We start from the raw sequence: 26,257 nt of genomic DNA on the forward strand, positions 1-26,257 counted from the left end.
TTAAATATTATATTACTTTATTCTTTGTAAGTTTCTGCAGTGAAGAACAGTGTCTTGGATTTCTTTCTTTCCTTTTACATTTACAGAGTGTCTTACACTTATGTGGTCAGAAATAACTTCAGGGTTCATTGATGATAAGGCAAGATTCGTACAGAAGGTGCTGGCAGGTTGAGGAGCATACAGTACCTCACTTAATCTAACCGGCAACCATGTAATATGCATTTTACCTCCATTTTTACAGAGGAGGAAACAGAGGCTCCTGGAGATTAAATAACTTATCCAAAGTAACACAGATTCAATCTAGTCTTTTTTACCCCAAAGGCCATATTTCCTCTGCTACATCCTTCTGTATCTCTGCAAACACACTATGAGTACCTGCTTTGTGCAAAATGCCATGCTGTGGTTTGAGAGTAGAACAAGGCCTAAGGTGAGACCTACTAAATCAGACAGAAATTCTGTCTTTTGCCTCTCAAGAATGTCCAACCTGCAGATTTTGCACGTATCTCCAAAGGAAAAAAGAGGACTTCCATGTGCAGACAGGCAAATGCTTAATATAATACATGGCAGACCACAAGGGCTGCAACAGAGATTTTGAAAGAGTGCTGGAGAACAGTGGAGTATTACCTCTGATGGAAGAGGTGTTTCACACAGAGGAGCCTTGCAGGATGTGCAGGGTTTTAATAAGTGTTGATGTACAGGGAAGGTCTTTCAGGCTAAGGGAACACCACTCCAACATTTCAGATGGGTTTCATTCCCAGCCACCTTTTCTTTTGAGGAGGCAGAATACTTTTGAGAGTGTAGAGGTTACGAATATGGGCTTCGGAATGATACAGCCTGGGTGGGAATCCCTGTTCCATGACTTACTAAGTCTGGGACCCTGGGAAAATTACTTAGCCTTTCTGAACTTTAGTTTCCTCATCTGTAAAATGGAGACAATCATAGTATCCACCTTAAAGGATTATTGGGAGGCTCAGATGACCCTAATCTTACATAGTGCCCTACACACAGGAAGGACTTAATTGTCTTAGCTCCATAGTGATGCTGATGCTACAGCTTCTGCTACATTTGGGAGCTGCAAATATCTTGTGTGGCCTGAGCATTTGGTTCCTAGAAGAATTAGTTTGAAAAGACAGGGATATGACTATGGAAAGCCTACTGTCTCATCTGTATCTATCACTGAATTTAAGTCTCTGTCCCTTTAAATTATTAATCCCTGGAAGACAGAGCTGGTGCCTGATTTTTTTCAAAACTGATAATTGGATTTTATGCAATTCCAGAAGTAAAGATCTGACTTCCTCTTTTCTGGAAGGCAGTTCTCAGCTTTTTCCCCAGTGGCACTCATCATGGATGACATCCGCACAGGCCCACGCCTATGGGTGTGGCCAGGCCTCTGTGACCTTCCTGGCACACTGCTTAGCACTGCCCTGCTGTCTCTCTCTCAAGGAAGTGTGTCAGAATGCAAATGAGTCAGTGATGTTATTAGATGGAATAACCTTGAATTCCTAATAATTTATATTTGAAACAGTAAATTATTCACAAACCTGAGCTATTTATAGTAGCAAATGATTTGTGGGACAACAATGGCCAGGCACCATGGCTGGGGAGAAGGTGGGGAAAGTAGCCCGGGCTGAGATGTTGTTGTCCATGTGTCCAGGCACGTACACATGCCTGGAAGGAAGGAGCCCCATGCAAGATGGACGGCACCCTGAGAAGGTGCCCCAGATGACTGTTTTTGCATAAACTCTGCCTAAGAAGAAGAACTGAATCTGCATGCTAACAAGTGTGGTATAACTTCTTTGGGGTCAGAGCAATGGAGGTGTTGAACAAGATCTAACACATCTAGCATGCTGTGTCTGATTAGTTTAGTACAATGCGTTTCTGCATTTGCTTTGCTACATCTACCGATGCAGTCTTAAGAAAAATGCACCTTTGTTCATTGGTTTAATCAGCAGAGGAGTTGAGTGAATCTTGTACAGACACCCGAGGTCAAGTTTGGATTGAACGTGCTTTGATTCCATCTTCTTAAATTATCACACTTCCGCTTTAAATTTGTTTCAAAGTTTGCCATGAAGTAAATTTGCTGACAAGGCTACCTCAAGGCTGCAACTGGTATCTTGCTTCCTGAAGTTTGAGAGGTGACAAAGGGATCTTTTTTTTTTTGACACCAAAGAGTTACTTTCTTTAATTTCAAAAAGAGCCAAGAATTGCTAGATTTTCTTTCTTTCAATGGAAGCTGGAATTCCAAATTTTTACATGATATGTCTTGTTTTTTTTGTTTTTTTTTTTTCTTTTCTTAATTTTATTTTGTTTGCAGCAGGGCTCCCTCTTTTACCAAGATAACTCTCTGTAAAGCTGCCTCAAGCTGCACTCCCTGCTTTTCCACACCCTTAGATGGAAACTTCTTGCCCTCTCGCTCTAGGCTACGGTCAGAAAATGTGAAGGGAAGCAGTCTGGGGATTCTGGGTCGGGGTTTACACCAGTGGCATGACAAGAGGTACAGGGAACTGAGCCTGGGAAACCCCGAATATAAGCCACTTCTGGGGCTGCTGAATAGCACAGTGAACCTGCATAGGTAAGACCCTATCACAGGAAGTGTGGCCAGAGATGTGGGAAAACAGGGCTGCCTGTCACCTATGGAGAAAGAGGCTGCCACTCAGCTCCTACAGCTGGGGCACTGTGGGAACAGGCTTGTCCCAGGCAGGACTCTCTCTCCCCATAGCCCTGGTCTGAGCTTGGCGTCACTGTTCAGCCCTGCTGCAGGACCCCTGTGTGCTTGTGGGATGCCAGAGTAGTTGGTGATGCCCACATAAATAGAGACTTTGCATGAATTATTTCATAAGGCTTGACTCCAAACAGGGTATTTTTAAGTTCAGGAAGAGGATAAAGGGTAGGTATTGTTTCCAGTGCATCTGTACTTGAAGGTGTCACATAGAGTGATGGAAGGAGGAGCTGGGGAACCTGGACATTCTGTCTAGTTTTACTTCTAGCTGCTGGTGTGACATTAAGAGAGCCACCTTTTCACTCTGATACTCTAAAGTGACACAAGATACGACCATTGCTGAAGTCTTTTCCCAATTCTAAGATCCTGAGATCTGTCTCACTTGCAGCAGAAGTGACGGAAGAAGAAAATCAAAACCAGAGTTTGTGGCTCTAGGTCCTGAAATGCATTCTCTTATTTTGACTTTCACCTTTGGAAATCAAAACAGGTCATAACGATGAGCTAATTACCCTGTATGATGAGTGAGGGATTATAGTTTTCTTCCAGGAAATGCGTGACCTTGTTCTTCCCAGTAAAAAATTTCACCATCAAACAAGAGCACAATTTGTAGAAGAGATTTACAATGAAGAACTTTTTCCAATAGGCTACTCATCACATGTGTTGTGTGCAGTCTTACACACATAACACATACATATATACATACACATATACACACACTCTCTTTTAAGCTTTTTATCAGTTAAAAATGATTTGATGGTGTCAATATAGTGAGGAATCTTTCATTAGTTTATTAACTCAGGAAGCAAGGTATGTATATAGTCATCACTGTGTTGTTAACATTCAAGTTCTATGGAATCATCCCAGTGGACTTAGAAGACTGTGGGGCTTATTCTTTGTACTCAGTAATTCTGAGAACTTAGCTATTAAAGAATACTATTTCCCAACCACTCTGACTGCAATATTCTATCTAGTTAGCCCTTTGAAGACCTTTTTCCACTAAACCTGATTAGATTTCTGGTCTCTGAACTTGCCTGGTGCTCCCCAATCTACCAAACTGGCTTTATTTTTTCCTGTTCAGGCTGGAAAATATAGCCCACTAATGAAATCCTCCCTTGCTCTTTTGTCCTTCCTCAGCTGTTGCCCAGTAAACTCCAATCTTAGCACCTCCACTCTTACTTTTGGAGGACTGAGAGGTGCTGGAGAACATCTCACAGCTGAGTCCACTGGTATGCCACATCCTCATGGGCCCAGCCACAGCTGAGTCTTGGTGCTGCCTGACCATCTTTGCACATGTGCCTACACAGTTCCTCATTCCTTACAGAAGCTCCTTCAGCAGTCTGCCACTTGAAGTCCTCTGCTTTCCACCTCTTCACCTCACTTCTAGCACACTGCCTTGTCTCCTACTCTATAATGAATTAGACATCAGACAGGCAGTCTCTCAGGTTCCCACCACTCCCCACCCTTTTGCCTGGATCTGCATCCTTTTTCTGTCCTTCTGACACCCAAGGTGAATTCCTTACCCACATTTCTGGGTTTGCATGACTCCTGGCTGGGGAAACCTTATGCAATGGTTTGGCTCTGTGTTGCCTCTTCTGTCTTCACTGACTCTTTTCTTTCAGCATTTAAACATGTTCAAGCCTGTGTGTCATTTTGAAAAAACCTGTTGGTCTCTATTGTTTTGTTTTCTTCTTAGTCAGACTTCTTGGAGGAGATGCTTACCTCTATCTTCACTTGCTTGCCCCCCGTTCACTCTTAATCCACCACTCAATGCCCACCACTCCCCTACCGTTAATGCTGAATGCCCACCACTCCCCTGCACATGTCAATCCTATTCTAGTTGCCAAACTCTGTCGACATTTTTGAGGTCTTATCTCACTCAGCCACTTACCGTTGACTTCATTCTTGAAATTCTTCTTTCTTTATTTCTTTGTTTCTTTCAAGACCTCTCACTGTTTACTCTCCCACCCCAACACCCTCCTCTCTAAGGCAATCCCTGCTCCAACAATATCATAGGAACAATTGCAGTTCTCTCCCTGTGCTCCTCATACCTAGATACCTGCCATTTTATCTTTCTAGAACACCCTTCATGCCCTTTTCTTCCTAGCTAACTCCTAGTAATCTTTTAAGATACAACTCCAATACAGTATGCCTCCAGGAAGGCCCCCAACCTCCAAACTAAATGAAGTGTCCCTTTTCTACGTATCCATAGCATCTTGTGAAAACCTCCACCTTGTACTAGATTACCATGACTTTAATTTCCCATTTATTTGTTGTGCTTTGTCAAGTCATCTGTAAACCTCTTCACAACAAGTATGCACAGAGCCTAGCATGAAGTGGATATTCAATAAAAATTAGTCAAGTGGAGTTGAATCACAACACATAGGGTAAGTCCTACACTGAAGAGGGCCCTTAATCATTTACTTCTAAACACATCTTCCTTTACTTTTGGTATGGCAAATGACCTGCCCATCCATGATCTTATACTTGCACATTCTGGAAGATGCAGAGCGTCCATAGGTTAAAAATGTTCAAGGAGAGTATCCTTGGTCCCTTCTCTAATAATGAATATAGTGGGATAGACATTAAAGGTATGGAGAAGGGTGGGATGGCTGTTGGTGGCAAAAAGAAGGTGTTAAAAGCTGGTATAGACATGATCATGATATTCAAGGTCAGGCAAAACACATGGATTTTGGAAAGATGATTTCATGTACATTATATATTTCCAAAAGAAGAGATTGTGAGTTCCTTAAGATCAAGAGCCTCACCTTATGTTTCTTGTTACTCCTTACAGTGTTGGGCATCTAGAAGATATTAGCTTGTTTTTCAAAGACAGTCCTCTGTATGGGGACATGTACTTATAAAACATGTCTCAGCAGTTAGATTAGGTCGATTGTTCTGTTGTACGTGGTGGCACGCTACACTTCTCATTATGGCATCCCCACACTCATATTCTGTACTTATATCTGTCTTTCCCATTACTGCAAGTGCATAGCTAAGACCATCTTATTCATTGCTGTGTCCAAGTATGTAACAGTGCCCAGCACATAGCAGTTACTAAATAAACATTTATTGATGAACTGACTCTATAACTAATATAAAATGTGTTCAGATAGATGCGTACTCACATTTGCATTCTATGTACATATGTAGTTGGTTTGTTCATTGGTGGGAGGTATGACTACCATTTAGATGACTGGACTAGTTGATGACTTAGCTTAGGGGAAGAGAAATCTCTTTGACTTGGGGTTTTTTTCTGGCTGTCTTGAGCAGTTTATGGGTGTCTCAAAACTACTCTAGAATATGTAGAACAGCCATTATACCAAACTCAGAAGGAATATAAAGATTCATGGATGGGCATTGGATTTATTTAGATGTATCAAATACTGCTTAAGATCAGTCCCTGGCTGGAGGAGCCACTGAAGGAAACTCTTGTTGTAGTGGCACCAGCCTACAGGTACCTCCTGAGCAATGTGACAAAGGTCCCCCTGCATTTCAGAAGAAACTCATAGACTCTTCCCATTTCTTCTTTCATTTGGATTTTTCTCTCTCCTGGAGTTTCTCTCACCTTTGTGTTTCCCACAAACATCTATTTCCCTAAACTTTAAATATCTTATTTGTGTTTGGTTTTCTATGGGAATTTTCCAGTTCTTGGTGATTCACAATGTAGAGTCAGAGGAGACATAAATGCATGCCTTTTCTTAAAGGTATGGCAGCAAAAGGAGGGGGTAAGTACAGAGGTGGAGGGAATTATTATTTATTATTGACCTAAGGGGGAGGCAATCTGCTGAGTGTTTACATATGTTAATACTCACCCACCTGGATAGCAGGCATCATTATGCCATTCTATAGTCTCACCATGGTTTATAAAACCCTTTGTGATGATGAGTTAAAGAATATCTAGAAGTTAGCTAGGAAAAAAGGGCAGGAAGGTTGTTCTAGAAAGAGAAAATGCTATCCTTTCCAATTTTACCTCCTATCACTTTCCTTTTCCTTTCTCAGGCCCCAACCACAGTGACCTCCTTGCTGGCCTCGAGTGCTGCCGAGCATTCTCCTGCTTTAGGGGCCTTGGAATCTAGTTTCCCAAGCCGCCGCCGTGGTTCACTCAAATGCCACCTCTTTAGAGAAACCTTCACTGGCCACTCTATCTAAAATAGTGACCTCTTTGTTCTCTAGTCCCTTATCCTATTTTATTTTTCTTCATGGGACTTATCATAGCTAATATTACATTGTACACACATGTGCATGCACACACACGTATCAATATATCCTGTATTTTCAACTAGAGGGCAAATATCTCTGTCTCGTTCACCATTGTCTTGGTCACTGTCGTATCCCCAACTCCTGGACTGGCACTGCCACATGGTAGGTACTAGATAAATAATGAATGAATGTATCTATTTCAGAAGAGAACATTGAGGCACTGACAAGTGTCATCTCAGCTGGAGTCAGACCTAAGTTCCTTTCCTCTGGAGTCTTGGGAGGGCAGGATTTTTGAGCTGAACTCCTCCGGTCACTTCGCTGTGCCCTTGTCTCGTCACTTCCTTATATCAGTGCCTCTGAGAAATAACTGCCTTTGCTGATCCCCTCAATACCCAGGTAGACTTGAGGTGCCGGCGGATTTCCCAGGCTGTAGAGGAGGTGCAGAAAGTCATCCATCATTTGACCACAGAGATCAGCCACCAAGACTTTAGATTTCAAGCCGTGCTTTACTCTGACACGTACAACGAGAACATTAAGGTAAGCAAGTCTCACTTGTTTCTGTGTCCACCAACAGAGCAGAACTCTCAGATGGATGGAACTTGGTATGTGACAGGTGCTCACCCCACTAAGAATACTTCATGTTTCTGCAGGTACTCTAAATATTTACCATTTATGATCTCATTTCATAGATGTTACCTCATTTGAGCCCCCACATTACCAGATGATAAATACAAGGCAAAGAGAAGTCAAATTACTTGATTAAATCATATTAGGCACTAAAGCCAGAACTCACATTGAGGCTTCTGATTCCAAAGCACATTCCACTGTAATGATTCAAGCTCAGTTAAGCACACATTCATTTATTAAGCACCTGCTTAATAGATTGAGGCCTGAGGAGAGGAAACTAAGGGCATTGATAACAACATAGTTGAAAGTGATGGTCTATGGGTTGCCAGTGGGGGAAAGAAGAAAGTAGAAGAGGAAACCCTAGACCCTGTGGGAACAGCCTGACAATCTCTGTCCCTACTGAGAAATCCCACTGAGTACGAACCACCAGGGACAGTGTGTGACAATCAGCATTTGTGCAACACTGCAGTGAGGGCGATGCTGTTCTTACACAAATTATCTCATTCAAACCTATAAACAACCTTGTGGAAAAGACAGTATGGTTAACTCAATTTTAGAGGTGGGAGAAGTGAGACTGAGTCATTCTGAATCTTCATCATTCTTTATCTCAGTTTTTCTTACACCACATAAGAACCTTTTTCACTTTGTATTAAATTCATATGTATTCATGGCCTGTTTCTCACACCACAGTGAAAGTTCTCTGATTGTAAGGATCACATTTATTGATTGCTTTATTTCTAGCACCCAGCATGTGGCACATGGTAGACACCCAACTTAAGTTGAATGAATGTGTGAGCAAAAGAATTAATACCTCAACAAAAGACCATTGCTGGCCTAGTACATCTCATGGTTGGTGGACAAAAGGACCACCCACAAGATTCTGGGACTTGTGGGTTTTGAGACAGAGTCAGATCTTTAGGAAATTTATTCCTTGATGAAAATCGTAAAACTAGATTGGATCCTGGAATGTCAGAACATTACCTGCCCACGTCTACCACTCTAGACCAACCAAAATTGCACAAATATAGATCAGTGATTAGGAATAGAGACATTACATCACTTTTCTTAGAACTATACCCAAGGAAATTTCCCTCTGTGGTCCCATGTAGAATTTAGAGCTTAAAATGTGTCTCATGTTTATATATATAATATCCTGCATATGAAGTTTTGAAAATATTTACAATGGAGCATATAAAAATTGCTTGTATTTTATCTTGGACCAAATTCAACAAATATTTATTAAGCACCATTTATATGATTAGCAACATGGTAGTCATGTTGTTGAATTCAAATGCAAGGGTATTCAAATAATATGCAGATTTTGAATTCCATAGTTTAGATTCTTTTCCCTCATTTTTAATCTAGCCACCTTTCTGTGGACACCAGAAGTCATGTGGATCCACTATCTAAAACATCAAACTATTGTTCTGTGAGAGTGAGGAGCTGGTTTTGGTGTTTACCTCTGAACTGGTCAATGACTGGGCCCCGGGCAAGGGTTACCCAAACTCTCACTGTCAGAACTTTCCATGAGAGGAGGTAGCTGACATGTAGGGGAAGGTGCGGTGTGGAGTGGGCTGCCTTGTGACAGAGTCAAAGACCAAGTCCCTTTGATGGTACCACACTGTTGACCAACTCGTTCCATCCCTTGAACTATTGGTCTGACTGCTTTCCCCGTGATCACTGCTTAACTGGTTCCTGGAGAGAGGGAGTAGGTGGGTTCTGATTATTTGCTTTTCCCCTTAAACTTAGAAGCATCCCAGTAGCTCACATTGTCTAAACAAACAGCTGTTCATTTCGCCTTTGATTTTGTAAGGGCTAGTCACTAATACTGGCCATGTGTATTCAATACAGGCAAAAAGAAAGGGGGGCATTTTGCAAAATTCTTTTATCTTCTCTCCTATCCCTTCTCACCCTTTATTCATACCAGACCTTTCACCCATTCCATATTGCTTATTCTTGACTGAGAGTTAGCCCAGGGTAGAAAAACATCATTGAATGAGCTATCCAAAGACCTAAACTTGACTGGAGACATCATTCAAAATGGTGGAATAGAAGGCCCCCAATGTCACTCTCTCCTACAACTGACCAATTTACAACTATTAAAATGCGAAGACTGCCAGCCTGGCACAACTGGAGCTTGGAGGAAGAGACGAGACTTACAGAGTTTGTGAAGGTGGGAGAAGCCACGGTAAGAGAAAGAAGAGACCACTCTGACTGTTTTGAGTCCTGGCTGCTTCAAGCCTGGCCCTGGTGAGCCCACAGAGTAGGAGCTGGCAAAAGCTGCAGCTGAGCCCTTTGTGTGAAGTTGCTTGGAGTCTGCAGGAGAGAAAAGGGCTTTAGCATGCAAAGGGCTTCCCCAGACCAGTGAGACCTCTGACAGGGTTCCTGTGGACCCATACAGGAGTGAGGGGCCACAGCCAACTGAAAATAGGAGCCACCCAGAGACTGGTGAGTCATCATGAGGGATCTGCACATGGCCCACCCCATGGAAAGTGGTAGGAGTGCAGGAGTTGAGGGGTAGGCTGGCCCACATGGGGAACTTCGAGGTGACACATGGGCTGATGACCTGCCTTCTGACTGGCACAGGCCCACTCAGTGGAGAGTAGTCAGAGTGATAGAACTGCATGGGGTGCAGTTTGCTGGAAAGACTCAGTCCCAGGCTGGAATTTCCACACAGCTCAGGTGTATCTGACCTTACAAGACCCAGACATGATTGAAAGGTCAACAATTAAAACCCGAGCTGCACAAAAAGCCTTTCCCAGGGAATCAGTAGCAAAGCAGCAATTTAGCTCAACCACAGTTCTCCCATTTTGGAATTAACCAAAGGACAACAAATTAGTTCCAGTGCAGAGTTGAAGTGGTAGTGGTAGATAATAATTCAACACAGAACTGAAAGAAAAAATAAAAACCCCACAGATCAGAGACAAAGGTCTTATATTAACCAGTAAATGTATAACACCACCAAAAAACACCTGTAAAACCTAGAAGAGGTAGCAGTCTCCTCAAATGCTCAGGCAGCAATGTAAAGACACAAAGATTTAAAAAGAACAAAGAAATAAGACACCATCAAACGAAACAAACGAAGCACCAGCAATGGACCCAGAGGAGGAGCTGATTTATGAAATGTCTCACAGAGAATTCAGAATAACCCTCCTAAAGATGTTCAGGTAGTCACAAGAAAATGCAGATAGAAAATTAAATGATAACTGGAAAACAATCCAAGAGCAGAGTGAGAAATTTGACAAAAGAATTGAATCAATAAAACAAAACAAAAAATAAAACAACAAGAAAAACCTAATAGAAATTCTAGAAATAAAGAATGCGTTATTTGAACTAAAAAACTTGATAGAAAGCTCCAATAGAAGACTTAATCAAACTGAGGAAAGAATCAGTAAGCTTGAAGATAAAACATATGAAATTATCAAATCAGAGGAAAAAAAGAAAAAAGAATAAGAAAAAAATGAAACAAATACAGCAAATATGGAACTCCTTTAGCAAAATAACCTCCACATAATTGGCATACCTAAAGAAGAAGAAAAAGGAAGAGATGTGGAAAGCGTATTAAAGGAAATAATGGCTACAAATTTCCCAAGTATGGAGTAAGATGAGATCATCCAGGTACAGGAAGTGTAGAGGTTGCCAATCAAATTAAATCCAAGGAGGAATACCCTGAGGCACATCATAATCAAATTATCAAAAGACAAAGGACACTGAAAGCAGGAAGAGAAAAGAAACATATAACATTCAGTGGAGCCCTAATACATTTCTCAGTGGATTTCTCAGTAGAACTCTACAGGGCAGAAGAGAACAGGATGATATATTCAGAGCACTGAAGGAAAAAGACTGTCAGCCAAGAATTCTCTATCCAGCAAAACTAACCTTCAAATATGAAGGAGAAATAAAGTCTTTCCCAGACAAGCAAAAGCTAAGGGAATTCACCAACACTAGACCTGCCTTACAAGAAGTGCTAAAGAGAGTTCTTCAGTCTGAAAGAAGACAGTGCTACAGAGCAGCAAGAAAACATTTGAAGGTCCATAACTCATTAGTAAAGTAAGTTCACAGACAACTTCAGAATACTAAAACGTCATAAGGGGGGCAGTGAATAAACCACTTATATCCTCAATATAAAGCCTAAAGGACAAACCTAACAAGACAACAACTGTATAAGATATAGGCAATATTAAAAGATGTAACTAAGAACAATAAAATGACAAAAAGTGGGGGGAAATGACACCAAAGTGTAGAGTTGGCTTTGGTTCTTTCTTTTTTATACATAAGAAAGTTAAGTTGTTATTAGTCTAAAATAATCTGTTATAACTGTAACATGTTTTTTGTAAGCCTCATGGTAATGATAATACAGAAACGTATGAGACATACTAAATAAATAGTGAGATATCAAAATACATTGTAGAAAAAACTACTCAATCACAAACAAAGACAGTAAGATCAGAAAAAAGAAAATAGGACTAACGAAAGAACTAGAAAAAAAGTAACAAAGGGCAGTAACAAGTCCCAATATATTAATAACTCCTCTAAATGTAAATGGATTAAATACCCCAATGAAAAAACACAGAGTGGCTCAATGGATTATAATACAAGAACTAACAATATGCTGTGTCCAAGAAACTCACTTCACCTATAAAGACACATAACAACTGAAAGTGAAGGGCTCAAAAAAGATATTTCATGCAAATGGAAACTGAAAAAGAGCAGAAGTAGCTATACATATATTGGATAAAATAGACTTCAAGCCAAGGAAAGTAAGAAAAGAAAGGTCATTATATAATGATAAAGGGATTAATTCAACAAGAAGTTATAACAATTCTAAATATATACACACACAACTCTGGAGCACCCAGTTATAATTATTATTAGACCTAACTGGAGAAATAGACTCCAGCACGATAATAGTTGGGGACTTTAATGCCCCATTTTCTGTAAAGGACAGATCATCCAGACAGCAAATTAACCAGGAAACATCAGAATTCATTTCTACTCTAGGACATATATGGAACATTTGGACCTATGGACATATATGGAACATTTCATCGAGCAGCTGAAGAATACACATTCTTCTCAGCAGCATATGGAATATTCTGTAGAATAGACCATAGGTTAGGTCACAAGACAAGCGTCAACAAATTTTAAAAAATTAAAATCATATTAACTATCTTGTCTGGCTGCAATGGAATATAACTAGGAATCAAAAACAAACGAGACACTAGAAACCATATGAATACATGGAAATTAAACAACATGCTCCTAAACAATGAATGAGTCAAAGAAGAAATCAAAAAAGAAATTAAAGAATTTCTGGAGACAAATGAAAATGACAACAGAACATATAAGAAACTATGAGATACAGCAAAAGTGGTTCTAAGAGGGAAGTTTATAGCAGTAAATGCCTATATCAAAAAAGAATAAAGACTTCAAATAAACAACCTAACGTTATACCTCAAGGAACTAGAAAAACAAGAACAAACCAAACCAAACCCAAAATCAGTAGAAGCAGAGAAATAACAAAGATCAGAGGAGAAGTAAATTAATTAGAGATTAAAAAACAATCCAAAAGATCTATGAAACAGTTGGTTTTTTGAAAAGATAAACAAAATTGATAAAACTTTAGCTAGACTAATGATGGAGTTTGGACGTGTTGTCCCCTACAAAACTCATGTGGAAATTTGATCTCCAATGTGGCAGTGTTAGAAACTGATTGAGTCATGGGGGTGGATCCCTCATGAATGGATTAGTGCTCTCCCTGGGGGAGAGGGGATTAATGAGTGAGTTCTTGTTCTATTAGTTCCCGTGAGAACTCGTTGCTTAAAAAGACCCTGGCACCTTCTTCCTGTCTCTTGCTTCCTCTCACCATGTGATCTCTTTGTACGTGCCGGCTGCCTGCCACTTTCCACCATGAGTAGAAACAGCCTGAGGCCCGTGCCAGATGCAACTGTCCCAGAATCATAAGCCAAATAAACCTCTTTTCCTTATGAGTTACCCAATCTCAGGTATTTTGTTAAAGCAATACAAAACAGACTAAAACAACTAACAAAGAAAAAAAGAGAGAAGACTCAAATAAAATCAGTAATGAAAAAGACATTACAACTTATACTACAAAAATACAAAGGATTATAAGAGACTACTATGAACAACTAACTGGAAAATCTAGAAGAAATGAATAAATTTCTGGACACATACAACTTACCAAGGTTAAAGCATGAAGAACTAGAAAATCTGAACAGACCAATAACAAGTAATGTGATTGAAGCAGTAATAAAAAACAAAGAAAACCCCGGGACCAGATGGTTTTACTGCTGAATTCTACTAAACATTTAAAGAAAAACTAATACCAATTCTTCTCAAACTCTTCCAAAAAATTGAAAAGGAGGGAATACTTCCAAACTCATTGTATGAAGCCAACATTAACCTTATACCAAAATAAGAAAAAGATACAACAAAAAGAGAAAACTATAGACCAATATCCCTAATGAATGCAGACGCAAAGATCCTCAACAAAATACTAGCAAACAGAATCCAACAACACTTTAAAAAGATCATTCACCATTATCAAGTGGGATTCATCCCAGGAATGCAAGGATGTTTCAACAAATGTAAATCAATAAGCATGATAGATCACATAAGCAGAATGAAGGGAAAAAAACATATGATCATTTCAATAGACACAGAAAAAGCATTTGATAAAACCCAACACTCCTTCATGATAAAAACACTCAACAAACTAGGTATAGAAGGAATGTGCCTGAACACAATAGAGGCCATATATGACAAACCCACAGCTAATATCATACTGAATTGACAAAAGTTGGAGGCTTTTCCTCTAAGATCTGGAACAAGACAAGGATGCCCACTTTCCCCACTCTTATTCAATATAGTACTGGAAGTTCTAGCCAGCACAATAATGCAAGAGAAAGCAATAAACAGCATCCAAATCAGAAAGGAGGAAGTCAGACTATCCATGTTGACAGATGACACGATCATATACATGAAGCCCTAAAGACACCAACAAAAAATTACTAGAATAAGTGAATTCAGTGTAGTGGCAAGAAATGAAATCAACACACAAAAATCAATAGCCTTTTTATACACCAGTAATGAAATAGATGAAGAAGAAGTCAAGAAAGTAATTCACAATAGCTACCAAAAAATATGAAATATCTAGGAGTGAATTTAACAAAGGAGGTGAAAGACCTTTACAATGAAAACTATAAAACACTTGTGAAAAAAATTAAGAACACAAATAAATGGAAAGATATCCCATGCTCATGGGTTGGAAGAATTAAGATTAACAAAATGCCCATATTACCCAAAGCAATCTACACATTCAAAGCAATGTCTATCAAAATGCCAATGACATTCTTCACAGAAATAGAAAAAATGACCTTAAAGTTTGTACAGTGTTGAATATACTAATTATCCTGAGTTGAACATCACATTTTGCACATACGTATTGGTATTCAACATTATATCCCACAGATATGTATGATCAATTATGTTTCAATAAATAAAAAAACTAAAAATAAATGTGTTAGAAATTTTGGAAAGGAAAAAAAAAAAAAAAGCTATGAAACCACAGAAAACCCTGTATAGCTAAAGCAATTTTGAATAAAAAGGACAAAGTTGGAGGCATCACACTACCTGACTTCAAAATATACTATAAAGCTATAGTAACCAAAACAGCATGGTACTGGCATAAAAAATAGGTAAATAGACCAATGGTACAAAATAAAGAACCCAGAAACCACTCATTTACAGCCAACTGATTTTTGACAAAGGTGCCAAGAATATACAGTGGGGAAAGGAGAGCCTCTTCAATAAATGGTGCTGGGGAAACTGGATATCCACATGCAGAAGATTGAAACTAACCCCTGTCTCTCACTACACACAAAAATCAACTCAAAATGGGTTAAAGACCTAAATTTAAGAGCTGAAACTATGAAGCTACTAGAAAAAAACATAGGAGAAATGCTACACGAAATGGGAGTGGGCAATGCTTTTTTGAATAAGACCACAAAGGGACAGGCACCTAAAGCAAAAATACACAAATGGGACTATATCAAACTAAAAAGCTTCTGCACAGCAAGGGACACTATCAATAAAGTGAAGAGACAACATACGGAATGGGAGAAAGTGTTTGCAAACTACACTTTAGACATGGAGCTAATATCTAGAATATATAAGGAACTCAGTTCAATAGCAAAAACCCCAAATAACCCAGTTTAAAAATAGGCAAAGGACCTGAATGGAAATTTCTCTAAAGAAGACATACAAATGGCCACCAAGCACATGAAAAAATGCTCAACATCACTAATCATAAGGGAAATGCAAATTAAAACCACAATGAGATATCATCTCACCCCAGTTTGAATGGCTGTTATCAAGACAGAAAATAACAAATGCTGGTGAGGATGCAGAGAAAAGAGAATCCTCCTACACTGTTGGTGCTAATGTAAGTTGGTATAGCCATTGTGGAAAACAGTTTGGAGGTTTCTCAGAGAGCTAAAAATAGATCTACCTTACTCTCCAACTACTGGGTATATACCCAAAGGAAATGAAATCAGTGTATCAAAAAGATACCTGCACTCCCATGTTCATCACAAGGCCATTCACAATAGCCAAGTGATGGAATCAACCTAAATTCCCATCAACAGATGAATGGATTAAAAAACTGTGGTGTATATACACAATGGAATACTATCCAACTATAAAAAAATGATATCCTATCATTTGCAGCAACATGGATGGAACTGGAAACCATCATGTTAAGTGAAGTAAGTCAGGCACAGAAAGACAAATATTCCATGGTCTCACTCATGTGTGTAATCTTTAAAAAAAAAAAAAAAAAGTTCTCAGAAGTAAAGATTAGAATAATGGTTACCAGAAGCTGGTCGGGGATGCAGCGAGGAGAAGATGTAGACTAATGGGTACAAAACTATGCTGTTTACCCTAAGTTAATCATTGTGCAGTATATGCATGTATTGAAACAATACACTGTACCCTACAAAAATAAATACGAATAAAATTGAAAAATCATATAAAATAGATGAAGACCTAAACTCGAATTCTGGCACTTCAACTTACTGGCTGTGTGTCCCTAGGGAAATCTCAAAGCCCCTCTGAGGCTTAGATCTCTCATATGGGAAAAGGCAACACAGCCCACCTCACTGTGTGATCGTGGAGGTCAGTGGGCAAATGCATGAGAACTGCAGGGCATCCTGTGGTGCAAGGCTCAGCGAGTACTAGTTCTTCCGCCTCCCTCTTCTTCTCCCTTCAAGCTTTAGGTCCACTCTAGAATTCCAGGTCTAGTCCACTCTTCTTACCTTGGGTTTCATAAAATCAAAAACTCAGCAAGTTAATTTACCTGCCCTGGGCATTACAGTGGGTTAGTGGCAGACAAAGCTATGGCCCTCTTGCACCACCCAGATCCAGTTCTCTGTCGACCTCATTACATTGCTGAGAGCTTAACTGAGCTGCCTGGTGCACAGGTCAGCTCCTCAAGAACAATGTTACCTCCCAACTCTATAAACTCACACTCATTTTCTTTTTTCCTGATCCCAGGTTTTGGCCCCCAGCCAGTTCCTCATCACAGTCCCGGTAAAAGGCCTGTCTGGGTACAAGGAAGCCAGCAAGCAGCACTGGCGGTACTATTCCCTGCAGGGAGCCAGGCTTTCCTGTCCCTTGCGGGAACCAGAGGACCTGCAGCAGTGGCTGGAGGTGGAGCAGTTTATGAAGAGCCTATGGCAGTGGCATGAGGCAGATGTGACCATCGAGGGGGACATTGTGCCTGCCAAGGTCCTCCAGGTGTTCCGGAAGCTGGTGGAAAATGCAATTACAAACTGTCACCTCTCAGGTGAGCTGATCAGGAAAAAGTGCAAAAGAAATTGCTGGCATTTTGCTTTTGCTGTAAAAAACCCCTACGTGGGTGTTACCTGTATTATAGAACAGACTGCTGAGAAACCAAGCGTCACTCGGAGGGTTGGAGAACTGAAAGAGTTATTACACTGGTGGGCCCAGAGGAGTTCACACTCCAAAGTCTGAGCCCCAACTCCAGGCTTGCAAAGGGTTATACAGGTTTCATTCTTCTAGGGTAATCCATGCGGCAAGGGCTAAGCTGATAGAAAAGACGGTCAGTGTTACAAAAGCAAAACAAAAAGCAAAAATACAGGTGCAAAACAAAGAGCAGAAGTACAGGTACAGGTTTAAGTTTTTCCGGGCTTGTCCATATCATTCCCCTCTTTGATGCTCTCTTTTAATTTTCTTTTAAGTGAGCATCACATTCGGGCTCTTTTTGCTGTCAATAGGGGTGTGGGGTAGTGGTTACAATCAGGGGCATGTTGGGGCATCACTTGGGAAGCCAGGGCATGGGTCAGGAGTCATAAAGGGGCCCATCATTGAGTGGTCCCAAATGAAGCCTGTTTTAGTCTGTTTTGTGTTACTGTGACAGAAATATGTGAGACTGGGTAATTTATAAAGGAAAGAAGTTTATTTGGCTTACGATTCTGGGACAGCTGCATCTGGCATGGGCCTCAGGCTGCTTCTACTCAAGGCAGAAAAACAGCAGGCAGCTGGCAGGTACAAGCGGATCACATGGCGAAAGGAAGCAAGAGAGAGAGAGAAGGTGCCAGGGTCTTTTTAAGCAATGAGCTCTCACGGGAACTAATAGAGTGAGAAATCACTCATTAATCCCCCCTACCCCAGGGAGAGCACTAATCCATTCATGAGGGATCCGCCCCCATGACTCAATCAGTTTCCAACACTGCCACATTGGAGATCAAATTTCCACATGAGTTTTGTAGGGGACAACACATTCAAACTCCATTAAAGCCTATCTGGGGACTTTCTAGCTAAGACCCACAAGGGAAAGAAATAATGTGGTACACACAGCAGAAAATCAAAACAAAGTCAAGGATTGCCAATCCCAAAAAACACAGACCAACAAATTCTGCAGGCGTGCACCCCCTCATTAGAGATCCTCAAGCTTCAGCTGTGTATTGACTGGTCAGCTTCTGGAGTGACCAGGGCAGGGCTGTTGTTTGGTCGCCTCTGGAGTTGGACCTTGAGCAGGTACACGGGGTCAGTCTTTATGGTTCAGGGCATTGTGTTGTCCAGTGCAGCTGCCTTTTTGACCTGCGTAGTAGTTAGAACGACCATGTGGAGGACTGTCCAGACAGGCTGGAGAGGCCTCTTTTTCCAATCTTTAACCCAGACCGTATCCCTAGGCTGATGGGGGTGTGTCCAGTTCCCTAAAGCAATAGGGGCCTGCTCTAGTACTTTCCTTGTGATCTGATGGAGTTTTTCCTAGAGCTTGCAATTGTTGGGATAACCCTAGTTCCCCTAGCTGTTTCCCTTTACTTTGGTTACAATTGGGGGTGGCCTCCCATACATGATTTCATAGGGGGAATACCCCGAAGGCCCTGGCATGTCTCAGGCCCAGAGTAAGGCTAAGGCTAGCCTGTCTACCCAAGGCAGCTTTGTTTCCTGGCATAGTTTAGCTATAGTGGTCTTAAGGGTCTGATTCAAGTGCTCCATTTTCCCTGAGCTTTGTGGCTTATATGCCACATGGAGTTTCCACCTGATTCCTAGCATCTTGGCCAAAATCTGAACAATTTCTGACACAAAAGCTGGCCTATTGTCAGATCCTATAGTTAGTGGCAGCCCATGCCTTGGTATGACTTCTTTTAGGAGGGCCCTGACTACTTCCCATGCTTGTCTGGTACAGGTTGGCAGAGCCTCGACCCATCCAGTGAAGGAGCAGATTAAAACTGGAAGGTACTTGCAGACTCTGCATCATTTTACTTCAGTGAAGTCTACTACTAAGTCCTCAGATGGTGCTGTTCTGGTTGTTTGTATGCCCAGAGGTGGCTTGGGTTTTTGTCCAGTGTTGTTCCGGGACCATGTCAGTCATCAGTAACTGACCTGGGCACACAACAAAGGGAGTCTGGTTATAAAGTAGTATCTGCTCAGTGTGGCTTCAAGAGTTGTTTTTCCCTAATGAGTCATCTTGTGATATTATGACACCAGCCGGTAGGCCAACTGCTGGGGAACCAGAAGTCTCTGATCCAGGAGCTTCCACCATCCCTCCTCGGTCTTTCTCCCCTCTTTGCTAGCTGCCCATTGAACTTCTTCCTTTGTATACCTCAGGTGTTGTGTTGTTTCTGGAACCAACATGATTTTGGCAGCATCGCCCAAGTCCACAGCAGGCTCTGTTTGGGTGGCTGCTCTCTTGTCCATTTGGTCTGCAGCCAGTTTTCTTTACTGATTTTGTCAGTCCCTTTCTGGTGTCCTTTGCAGTGTATTACAGCCACTTCAGTTGGCTCCCACACTGCTTCAAGCAGTTAGAGGATCTCTTCTTGTTTTTAGTAGTCTTTCCCCCTGCCAACAACAGCCCCCTTTTCTTACATATGGCCCCATGGACATGTAAGGTGGTGAAGGCATATTAAGAATCAGTATAGATATTGACCTGTTTCCCCTTTGAGTGTCTGAGTGCTTGGATTAGTGCCCATAGTTCTGCTCACTGTGCTGACCAACCTTGAGGCAGGGGCTTTGCCTCTGCAACTCTTCATGAATAGTTCTATGTCCAGGTGAGTCAAGGGCAGGTCTGTCAGATCAGGCCTGCTGGAGTATATCTCATCCATTAGTTCTTTGCAGTTGTGGTCAGGGAGCCAGATTCGGTGGGTGGAAGCATGGCTGTGGTCAGTGTCTACACTGTTTCAAGGGGCACCGGGTTCTTGCAGAGCAGCCCTTGATAATGAGCCATCCTGGAGTTGGTCAACCATTTTTACCCCCAACTATTCATCAGGGTGGTCACTGCATGTGGAACTTTGAGGTTTTGTCCCAAGGTGAGTTTGTCTGCTTTCCCAATTAGGGTGAGTGTGGCCACCAGGGCTCATAGGCAGGTGGCCAGCTGGCTGCCATGGTGTCCAGTTGCTTGGACAAGTATGCCACTGATCTTTGCCGAGGTCCTATAGTCTGGGTGAGAATTCCCAAAGCCATGTGATTTTTTTCATAAACGAAGAGATTGAAGTTCTGGGTCACATCAGGTATTTCTAGGGCAGGGACATGGACCAGCAGGGCCTTTATTTCTGAGAAGGCTTGCTCTTGTTCGTGTCCCCATACTAGAGGCCCTTTGATAGCCTCATGTAGAGGTCTGGCTTTTTCTGAGTATCCTGGTATCCAAATCTGGCAGAAGCCAGCAGCCCTGAGGAACTCTCAGACTTTCCTCTTGGTGTCCAGTGGGGGTATGGTGCAGACAGCCTGCTTTCTTTCTATGCCCAGTGAGTGACATCCCTTGGAGATGTGGAACCTGAGATACTGAATCTCTTATTGATATATTTGGGCCTTTTCCCAGGATACCTTACACCCTGACATGGAGAGTAGATTTAGCAGGGCCCTGGTGCCTTTGCAACAATCTTTCTGAGTAGGGCTGCCCAGGAAGAGGTCATCTACATACTGGAGCAGGGTGCAGTTCAACTTGTCTCCCAGGAAGGCAGTCAGGTCCAAGGCTAGCACTTCTCTGAAGAGTGTGGGAGAGTTTTTAAACCCTTGTAGTAGCCTGGTCCAGGTTATCTGAGTCTTCCTTCGTGTGTGGGGGTCTTCCCATTAGAAGGCAAACAGTGGCTGGCTCTTGGGTGCCAGCCAGAGACAGAAGAAGGCATCTTTGAGATTGAAATGGGTGAACCATTTAGCCCGTGTAGGGAGTAAGCTCAAGAGCATGTAGAGATTTGGAACCATGGGATGGAGGGTAACAGCAGCCTTGTTAACTGCACGCAGATCCTGGACTGGACCCCTTTCCGTTGGGCTTCTTGACCAGCAGGACTGCCGTGTTCCAGTGTGATTGGCACTCTACCAGGATTCCTGCCTCTTGCAACCAGCGGATGTTTTCTTGGATTCCCAACTGGGCTTCCCTAGGCACTGGGTGTTGTTTCACCCTGACTGGAGTGGCCCCAGGCTTCAAGACAATAAGTATGGGGCATGGCTCTTTGCCGTGCCAGGGGGGCATTTTCAGTGCACACCATAGGGAATTCTTCTAGGAGCTTTGATAGGCCTTTGCTTGTCCCCTCTTGGGTATAGAGGCACCGTTCTCTCTCCTTTGGCACTGTTATGGCCATTATTTACATTCCTCAGTTGGCCAGGGACAGACTTGTGAGCGTCCCAGGGGTAAAAGTGATCTGGGCACCTAGTTTGTTCAATAGGTCTCTTCCCAATAAGGGGATTGGGCAGTCTGGCAGGTACAGGAATTCATGGGTAACCAGATGTCCTCCAAGTTGGCACATCTGAGACTTGCAAAGTGGTTGCTCTGCTTGTGTGCCAGTAGTGCTGACAATGTTTGTTCTTTGGCCTGAGAAAGGGGCAATAGGCCTGGTGGCCACAGTGTTCTGCGCTGGTATCTACCATGAATGTCATTGGTTGGCCCCCTACCATCATTTGGACTGTAGGCTCCTGGGGGCCATGGAGCAGGGAGCCCAGTCTCTCCTAGTCTGAATCTGTCCCAGTGAGACCAATGAGATCATGGAGAGGAGGCTCTGGGTTGTATCTCTCCCTCATGGGGACTGGACCATCATGGGATGACCGTGGAGGCCCCTTTCTTCATGGACATTTATTTTTCCAGTGGCCCATTTCCCTGCAGTAGGCACATTGATCCTGGAGGAGGGGTGGGCATCCTGTCCCCCCTTTTCTGTGAGTAGGGCTGGGCCCTGAGGCTGGAGTTGGATTCCCAAGCACTGCAGCTAGGAGGGAACACCTTATATTTCATGCATCTTTCAGCTTCTTTCTTGTCCTCTCAGTCCCTGTTGACAAAGATGTTGTTTGGCCACTTCTATCAGCTGTCTGGTGTTCATTCCTGCAAAGCCCTCAAGTTTTTGAAGTTTGTGGCAGATATTGGCACTGGACTGGGATACAGAGGCTGCATTGACCATCTGCTGGTTTTTGGCTGTCTTGGGATCGAAGGGCATGTAGACCTGGAAGGCCTCACACAGTCTTTCATAAAATTCTGCAGGGGGCTCATCCAGTTTCTGGGTCACCAGGGTAGTCTTAGACATGTTGGTTGGTTTCTTTGCTCCAGCTTTTAGCCCATGGAGGAGAGCCTCTCAGTATTGTCAGAAGTTGTTTCTTCCTTCCTCATCATTGAAATCGCAATTGGACGTGGTATCTGGGGTAGCAGTTTTAGCTCATGCCTCTGAATCCATAATGCCAGCAGGTGCCTGCTCCTGGAGCCATTGCCTTGCTCCTGCCAGGATGTACTACCATTCTTTGGTGTTGAAGAGGGTGAGAAGTAGCTGGCGGCAGTGTTCCCAGGTAGGCTGATGAGTGAGGAAGATGGATTCCAGGAGACTGACAAGGGCCTGGGGCTGCTCCAAGTAGGGCAGTGTGTGGTGTTTCCAGTTTAAGAGATCAGTGGTTGATAGTAGAAAAGAGGTCACCCTGGCTGAATGCTGCCATCTGGATTGACGTGTGGTGGCCCTCAGGTTTCTTGGAGGGGCATTTGGAGGGCTGGGGGTTGCTGTGCAGAGTGGAGGTGTCTTCTCATCAGCTCAGGACTGGCTGGGGGAGGGGGAGCTGATAGCATTCATGGAGGTGATGGGACTGACACCAGTGGACTGTAGGATGGTGATGAGCTGTGGGGCCCAGTGGGGTAGACGGGGCATATGGCAGGGGTAATAGCTCATCATCTGCAGCCCCCTGAAAGATAGAGCATGTGCACTGCTGGGACCTTGCACTGTCCCTCATGCACGCAGAATCGGATCCATGGGGGCATAGTTTGGGCAATTTGTAGCCAGGAGTCAATGTAAGGAAATTGATCTGGGTGGCCAGGGTCCCCTGTCACTGTCTCATATATAGCCCTGATGGTCAGTAAGGAGAGGGTTCCCTCCGATGGCCAGCCCACATTGATGGTGGGCCATTCAAGTTTGCAAAGGGTTCAGAGTGTTCTAGGAGTCATCTTTACTCCATAACCCCCCAAATATCCCTTTTTGAAGTTCTTGAGCATGCATTCTAAGTTTAGAAGTGGTCCCTCCCATGGCAATGAGAATGCCTGTGAGAATAAACAGGTTATTGGGGGGGGGGTTGGGACCTGCAAATGGTGTCCCGGAGGCAAAAGGGGCAAGTTGCTTCCAGGAGGATGAGGTGACAAAGAAGTCTCCGTAATTGGGTGCCAAGGTATACTTCACCCAGGGCCTCAAAAAAGCACCTACCGTGTTGCTTGGGGCAGCAAGGGGTCCCCACCACTGGCCTACTTTGTTGCCCTCCCTACAGTGGTGACACGGATGAACAAGGGTGGGTGTCCCTCCTCAGAGAGGAAGAGCCATTCAGTTATCTGCCTGGCTGCATCCCTTGCAGGACTGTCAGGTTCATCTTGGCTAAGGTGTACCCGTATAATCCAGGGCCCAGTTGCAGTCCTCAGGGACTGGAATCACCATTGTGCCATATGATGTGACCACAGAACCACAGGTTAGGACCCACTCAGGCGCCGCAGCGTAGTCACCTTAGCACAACAAAGATTTATTCACTCACACAGACACTCAGAGTTTAAAACATTCCTCCCTCATTTGGGAGGTCCTGACTGAACTGGCGGTCTCCTGCAATGTGACCATGGGAGGTGATCAAGCTCCCCTTCTGCCCAGAGACACGCCTGAACTGAACTGGGTCTGAGTCCCAGGACTTTACCTGATCCTGATGTTTTTGGATTTGAGCTAGTCCATCCATCCACTAAGTCTGTCCGAAGATGGTGGCCCCAGAGTCATTGTAGTCCCAGTGAAGGAGGACTTGAGATGTTCAGGCAGCGCCACGCCATTCAAAGGCCGAGGCTCCTCTGCTCCAAGGGCGGCCCCCTCTTGGGCTGGTGGCTCAAGGGGCCAGTCTGGTTGGCTTCCTGGTCAGGGAACCAGAAATGTTACAGGGCAGACTGCTGAGAAACCAAGCATCACTCAGAGGGTTGGAGAATTCAAAGATTTATTACACCAGCAGGCCCAGAGGAGTTCACACTCCAAAATCTGAGCCTTGACTCCAAGCTTGCAAAGGGTTATATAGGTTACATTCTTCTAGGGTAATCCATGCGGCGGGGGCCATGTGGTGGGGGCTAAGCTGATACAAAAGGCGGTCAGTGTTACAAAAGCAAAACAAAAAGCGAAAATACAGGTGCAAAACAAAAAGTGGAAGTACAGGTGCAGGTTTAAGTTTTTCTGGGCTTGTCCCTATCACCTGAAGCCTGTGCTCCTAATTTGAGACAATAATCATGTGCTCTTTACATCTGTTCAGTCCTCATGATATGAATTAGATCTTTTTCTGCTGTGATACACAGAAGATTGGAATTCATACTCACAAAACACTCTCTTGGATTTAAATAGGCTACTGTTCTGGCCTAGGTATGATAGGCTGTGGGTTATGCATACCTTGCAGGGTTAGCTTAAAAAGTTAACTTAAAAACTAACTCAAAAACAAGTTAGCTTAAAAGCTTAAATGTCCTTTTTTAAAAAATGCAAATTATTCACAAACCCCAGATCTTTGTTATTAGCACATTTCTACTGCCACACCCTCCATCTGACTGCAGTACCCAAGCATGTCAAGATACCACATTTGGAAACCACCCCCTTGTACCGAAACACAAACACAAGATACAGAAGTCATAAAGAACTGACTATGTTCAACAACCCCCAATTTTTTTTTTTTCTTTTTGTGACCAGTAAGGGGATCGCAACCCTCGGCTTGGTGTCGCCCACACCCCGCTCAGCCAGTGAGCGCACCGGCCATCCCTATATAGGATCCGAACCCGAGGCCTCGGCGCACTCAGCACCACTGCGCTCCCAGCGCCGCACTCTCCCGAGTGAGCCACACGGTAGGCCCAGCAACCCCAAATTTTTAAGCTACTGTTTAGGTAGCATATGTGTGCGCATACGTGTGTGCGCGTGTGCACGTGCGCGCACACGCGCGCGTACACACACACACACACACACACACACACACCCTTTTGTTCACACAAAGTGAAAAGGTGAAATTCAAACTGGAAAAAAATGGCTAATTTCCCTAATTATAAAAGAGTATTTATAAACCAGTAAGAAAAAAAATGAACTAATAGAAATTATGACCAAAAAAAAAAAAAAAAAAAAATCACAGAAAAAGAATATAAATGGCTGGTAAAAATAAGAAAAGGTGATCCTCTAATATACAGTAAAATACCCAACAGGTTAACAGAGTTGAAAAGCGTGATCATTCTCAGTATAGAAGTGGGCATGGTGAATGGGTATTTTTCTTGGAAGTGTATATTGCTGCTTTTTTTTTAAAGGGCAATTTGTCCATTTTATTTTTATCATGTGTTTATTTGAAAATTCAGGAATTCCAGTTCTAGAAATATATTTCTACAAATACACAAAGAAATATGCAGAAGAATATCCTCTGCCATAGGTTTTATGATAGTAAATAACTAGACATAATCTAAATGGCTAATGAAAGAAAATTGGCTAAATAAATTACTCTACCTCTGCCTAGTGGACTACTATGCAGACTTTAAAAAGAATGAGGCACAGACAGGCACACACATGCACATAGAGTTATGAAAAATGCCTGTGCTAGATAATTAGGTTAAAAAAAAAAAAGGAAAGAAAAAAAGGGTGCATTTGTACATACACACACACGCCCTCACACATCTAGAAGAATAGTTCTGAAAGTTTCCATAATAGCTCATGTTTAATGGGTTTTTACTAT

The 26,257-nt window shown here is 42.7% G+C and overlaps 1 protein-coding gene across 1 annotated transcript in view; it reads left to right on the forward strand.

Annotated features, from left to right (window-relative positions):
* MAB21L3 (mab-21 like 3) overlaps window positions 1-26,257 on the forward strand; it is a 35,253-nt gene that overhangs the window by 1,663 nt on the left and 7,333 nt on the right. The window contains exons 2-3 of the mRNA XM_063105817.1: window positions 7,316-7,456; window positions 17,120-17,411. Of these exons, the coding sequence (XP_062961887.1) occupies window positions 7,316-7,456; window positions 17,120-17,411 (433 nt within the window). The remainder of the gene's footprint in view (window positions 1-7,315; window positions 7,457-17,119; window positions 17,412-26,257) is intronic.

Source organism: Cynocephalus volans, chromosome 8, assembly GCF_027409185.1.
Source record: "Cynocephalus volans isolate mCynVol1 chromosome 8, mCynVol1.pri, whole genome shotgun sequence".
In the NCBI taxonomy this organism is placed as follows: domain Eukaryota; kingdom Metazoa; phylum Chordata; class Mammalia; order Dermoptera; family Cynocephalidae; genus Cynocephalus; species Cynocephalus volans.